Raw genomic sequence first — 5,496 nt, 5'->3', positions numbered from 1 at the left:
AGGCAGCTGGGAAGGGAGGGTGCACAGCTGAGACCCTCCCAGGGCACTGGGGAGCTACCGGAGGGCGGGGAGCAGGGTGAGCCTGGGATGAAGACAGGCCCTTCTGGGGGCATGTGGGGGTGCTGGGAGCAGGAGGCCAGAGAGAAGAGGAAGAGGAAGGGTCAGGGCTCACTGCCATCGAGTCAAGAGTGATTCATAGTGACCCCGAAGGGCAGGGTAGAACTGCCCCCCTGTGGGTATCGGAGACTAACTCTTGATGAGAGTAGAAAGCGTCATCTTTCTCCCTCTGTGGGGCTGGTGGTTTCAAACTGCTGCCCTTGCGGTTAGCAGCCCCATGTTAACCACTGCACCACCAGGGCGCCTCTTCTCCCACCCAGACAACACCCCCAAACTCAAAACTGGAAGAGCCTATTCATTAGAAGACATGGTCCAACCCCTTGGCTTGCAGGTGGGGAAACTGAGGCAGGGCGGTGGTAGCCTCCCCCAGACAGCTCTAGCTTAGGGTCCAGATGCCCAGACTCTATTCTTGGGGTCTCCTGGCTCCTCCGCCGTGAGTTGCGTCCACTCCCCTGACCCTTCTCCTCCATGCCTGCCTCCCCCACCCCGCACCCCCAGGACTTCCGTGGCTCTGTGAAGCGTGTCGCAGAATTCCTGGGCCGGCCGCTGAGTCCTGAGGCGCTGGACTCCGTCGTGGCTCACTCGGCCTTCGGCGCCATGAAGGCCAACTCGATGTCCAACTACACGCTGCTGCCCCCCAGCCTGCTGGACAATCGGCAGGGGGCCTTCCTCCGAAAAGGTGCGACCCTGAGCAGGTTGCTCAACCTCTCCGGGCCCTGAAAGGTAGCCGTGGTGGCCACAGCTTGCCTGGCAAAAGAGGGCATCATTGGCAAAGCCCAGGGGGGGTGGGAAAGAGATCCTAGAATGGGGGCGGTTGCTCACCCCTGTCTGTCGTGTTCCCCCACCGCCATTTCAGGGGTGTGCGGCGACTGGAAGAACTATTTCACTGTGGCCCAGAGCGAAGCCTTCGACCGCGTCTACCAGGAGCAGATGCGGGGGCAGCCGACCTTCCCCTGGGATGAGGCCCAAAAGGACGCCAGCGCAGACCCCGATCCCAGCCCCTGTCAAGCCCCCGAGAGCCCGGACCCGTGGCCCTGAGAATAAACCATAGCTCCTGCCAGTGCCCGGCTCCTCTCTGCGCTTTGAGGGAGGCTGGCGTGCAAGGGCCACTGGGTGGAGCGCCGGAGCTGGGTGGGGAGCCTGTGTGCAGCACCCCAGGAGGGCGGTGATCACCCCCACCTGGCACGCCTGGGTGCCAGGCACGCCTGGGTGATCACTCCCACCTGGGTGACTCAGAGGCCCTGCCTGGAGGCCAAGGTGTCACCAGGAGCCTAGTACCAAGCGGGCAAAGTGTGACTTCCCCAGGGCCAGGGGCTGGGATTCCTGGGTCTGAGGGAGAAAAGGGGGGTCCAAGGCCAGACTTTATCTGATATGAAGCAACTTTATTACATGTGGATGGGATAAAAGGGAGCCCCAGTAGACCCAACACCCCCCCCCCAGCACCCACAAAACTGACCGTTCCAGTGCCTGTCCCCGGCATTCCCAGTCCATCCTTCAGCCCCGCCTCCTCCCTTCCCTTCGAGGAGGGCTGTCTCTTCTCAGCTGAACTCAGTTGCCCTGTCTGTGTCAGGGACCTCATGTCCCCCCTAGAGTCTAGGGTGGTTCCCAACCTTCCTAATACCTCAACCCTTTCAGACCGTTCCTCATGTGGTGGTGAGCCCCCAACCATAAAGTGATTCTCGTTGCTGCTTCATCACCGTCATTCTGCTACTGTGATGAAGCGTCATGTCAATATCTGATAGGCAGGATGTATCAGGCGACCCCGTGAAAGGGTCGTTCGACCCCCAAAGGGCTCCGGGTCCACTGGTTGAGGACTGCTGTCTAGGACCTAGACATTTAGGGGGGAGCAGCACTCAGGCTACCCCTCAGACCAGGCTATCATGAAGGGGTGGGGGCGGGGGGGCAATGTGGGCCACACCTAGAGGACCCTGGGAAGGAAAGACAGGAAGCCAGCATTGTGACACCAAATTGACTAGTTTTTCATAGTGTTTCAACAGAAAGGTATTTTATATAAAAAATATCCCTGTCGTCGTCGTTGGTTACAACGCAAACATTTTTCCTGAGCTCAGTTGACTTGTACAAATCTCCCTGCTGCTGTTCCGTTCCCTGGAGTTTGGGCTTTATAGCCACCCTGTGTACAAGGGAATGACCCACCGCCCTGTCCTGGACCGTCCTCACATGTGTCCTCACATGTGTCCGTAGGGTTGAACCCATCGTTGCAGCCACCATGCCAACCCGTCTGATCAAGAGCCTCCTTTTTTGCTGCCCCTCGGCTTGACCAAGCATGGCGTCCTTTGTGCAAGGACTGGTCTCTCCTGACAACATGTCTAAAGGACGCGAGACGAAGTCTGGCCATCCTGGCCTGATTCCATCGTGGCAGCCACGATGTCAGTCCGTCTCATCAAAGGCCTCCCTCTTTGTTGCTGCCCCTCCACTTCGCCCAGCATGGTGTCCTTCTCCAGGGACAGGTCTGGACTGATAGGAGGTCCAGAGTATGGAAGACCATGTCTCACCATCCTTGCCGCTAAGGAGCATTCTTGGCTGAACTTCCAAGGAAGGCTGTTGACTCTCTCGGCAGGCCATGGTACTGTGTGTTAGTCTGGGTAGACTAGAGAAACAAATTCATAGACACTCATATGTGTACAGGAAAGAGTTTTATAAGAGCAATAGACTGAAAAAACATCCCAGCCCAGTCCAGATCAAGCCCATGAGTCTGATATTAGCCCAAATATCTGATACCAATCTATAAAGTCCTCTTCAGACTCACGAAATACTTGCAATGATCCCGAGTGCAGGAATATCACAAGTGAGTGGGTGTAGTCTTGTGGATCCAGTGGTGGTAGAAGCATTTCTGAGCTGGCGTGGGTCTCCACGTGGCTCCTCCGGTTTCCAGGACACGGGGCCTCTCGCGTTGTGCCATGTGTCTTGTCAGTAGGATCTTTCAGGGAATGAGCCGAGTGAGAAAGTATCTCCCATCTCCAGGGAAGAATTACAGAAGTTCCCAGAATCCTCAGGAGAAGGCCATGCCCACACAGAGCCCTCATTGGCTAGACTCCACTCCTTCAACCTTAATCCTCTCAAGTCCCAAATTGACACCAGGCGATGTACCCGCCACAGGTCCTTTCAATATCCCTCGCCAGCACCATCATTCAGCTGCGCCCGTTCGTCCACAGTCTTCCTGACTCAATGTCTAGCATTCAGATGCATATGAAAGGATTGAAAACATCATGGCTTGGGTCGTGCTCCCCTTCATCCTAAAAGTGACATCCTTGCTGCTTTTCAACACTTTAAAGAGGGCTTGTGCCTCAGTCTCCCTTGGAGGGCACTTTATGCCAAATATAATGCCCCCCTCCCAAAAAAAAACAACCCTCACTGCCATCGAGTCAGTGCTGCCTCATAGTGACCCTATGGGACAGAGTAGAACTGTCGCTGTGTGTTTCCAGACCGTAATTCTTTACAGGAGTAGAAAGCGCCGTCTTTCTCTCGAGGAGCAGCTGGTGGTTTCGAACCGGTGATTTTGTAGATCACAATCCAAATACAAAACCATTACACCAGCAGGGCTCCCAAAGATAGGGCCATTGCCCTGCATTTTAAATCGTGTCCTTCATCCGACCTCTTTCCCAGCAATGTGACTTCATCAGAGGTCTGAGAACTGTTCCCTGAAAAGCGAGAGCTGGGACAAGAGAGAGGAGAGACACAGACCCACACGCTCGCCCCCGCCCCCGCCCCCAACCCAACCCCCGCCGCCCCCCAACCCGGGAAAACCGGGGGGTTCCAAAAGGCAAAGGCCCGAAAAGAATTCTCCCTATTCACACTTCTAAGGAGCACTCTGGCTGTGCGTCTTCCAAGACAGATTCCTTGGTTCCTTTGCAAGCTGTGATTCTTTCAATAGACCTGCAAGGCTAAAACTCCAGGCTAATTTACCTGGAGAGCCTTCCAAAGCCCTCCAGTCACCCCACCAAATCACAAGGATGCTCCCAATCACATGGTTTTGTCCACGCCCCTGCCCCCTCCCCAGCTACAAAGCCAGTGGGTTTGCTGCTGCTGCTGTTTTTGTAGGTAGTCTCTGATTTTGCCCAGTGCCCTGCTGTTTTAACCACAATGTTGTGGCTCTGAGGGTTTGTGGCCCTTTATCAATGTTGTTTTGGGAAGGGAGCAATCAGGGAAAGAGGAGGGGGGAAAAAAAGGCGTAGACTCGGTGACCATAACATCCTAATTCAATGGAGAACATTCAGCCACGGGATTCTGAGGTTCATGTTCACCCAATCAGAGAGCTATGGTGTTCAAGTGACCTACGACTCGATTTATCACGTGGGGCTTTATGATTCAAATCTTTTTTTCCAAATCTTGACACACATTTCTAAGGATTCTATATGGGGCAGGAGGCAGGTGTGTGTGTGTGTGTGTGTGTGTGTGTGTGTGTGTGTGTGTGTGTGTGAACACCAGTGACAACACGAGGTGACATAGACCCTCTGGAGGCTGCTGGTCTGCTTCGCCCAAGAACCGGTAACTCTTACTCTTGTTAGGTGCCGTCCAATGAGGACCGACTCCTAGTGACCCCCATGTACCGGAGGAGGAAAACCAGCCCTGTCCTGCACCCTCCTCACAATTGTCCTTAGCATTGAGCCCAGGGTTGGCAGCCACGGTGTCGCTCCATCTCCTTGAGAGTCTCCCTCTTCTCTGCCCTTCCCCTGCACCAAGCAGGAGGTCCCCCTCCACGGTCTGATCTCTCCTGACATGTCCAAAGTATGTGAGATCAAGTCCTCCTAAGGAGCACTCTGGCTGTCAGATTTGTTTGTCCTTTGGGCAGTCCAAAGGACTTCCAAAGGGAACTTCCAATGTTCTTTGTCGGCATATTGAAAGGACCTTGGACTTGGTAGTTTCTACCCATTTTGTGGCCGAGGTGGAGAGTGGGCTTGGGCTTGTCCAAGTTCCACCGGCGGTCGACTGACGCACAGTCACCCCACGTGTCTGAGGAGGACGATGCTTCACAAATGGCGGTTTGCGGGGGTTGTTCTGGAGGGGGGAGCTTGATGCTCAGGCCTATCTTCAGAGTCACCTCAGGGCAGACTGGAACCTGCCAGTTTCTGTCCGCAGCCAGATCCATGGACTGTTGACTGTGTACACCCTCCGGGGACTCAAAGACAAAAACTCGCTGCCGGCCGGTCCATTCCAACTCAGAGCAGTCCTGCAGGACAGGGTAGAACTGCCCCTGTGGGTTTCCGAGACGGGAACTCTACGTGGGAGTAGAAAAGCCTCACCTTTCTCCCTTGGAGCAGCTGGTGGCTTTGAACTGCTGCCCTTGCAGAGAGCAGCCTGCCACCCACTACCCACTGCCCCCCCCACGGCTCTTATCCGGTGGCCAGAGCCAAAAAAAAA

At 55.3% G+C, this 5,496-nt stretch overlaps 1 protein-coding gene across 1 annotated transcript in view; it reads left to right on the top strand.

The window, feature by feature from the left end:
* The window catches only part of SULT2B1 (sulfotransferase family 2B member 1), a 55,293-nt gene extending 54,138 nt beyond the window's left edge, over positions 1-1,155 (top strand). Inside the window, exons 5-6 of the mRNA XM_045292644.1 lie at positions 616-796; positions 974-1,155. Of these exons, the coding sequence (XP_045148579.1) occupies positions 616-796; positions 974-1,155 (363 nt within the window). The remainder of the gene's footprint in view (positions 1-615; positions 797-973) is intronic.
* The last annotated feature ends 4,341 nt before the right edge of the window (positions 1,156-5,496 follow it).

This window comes from Echinops telfairi, unplaced genomic scaffold (assembly GCF_000313985.2).
Source record: "Echinops telfairi isolate 266 unplaced genomic scaffold, ASM31398v2 ScPeMD7_655;HRSCAF=1070, whole genome shotgun sequence".
Taxonomy (NCBI): Eukaryota; Metazoa; Chordata; class Mammalia; order Afrosoricida; family Tenrecidae; genus Echinops; species Echinops telfairi.
Note: the sequence above shows the minus strand (reverse complement) of the source record. Positions and strands in the feature narration are given on the sequence as shown.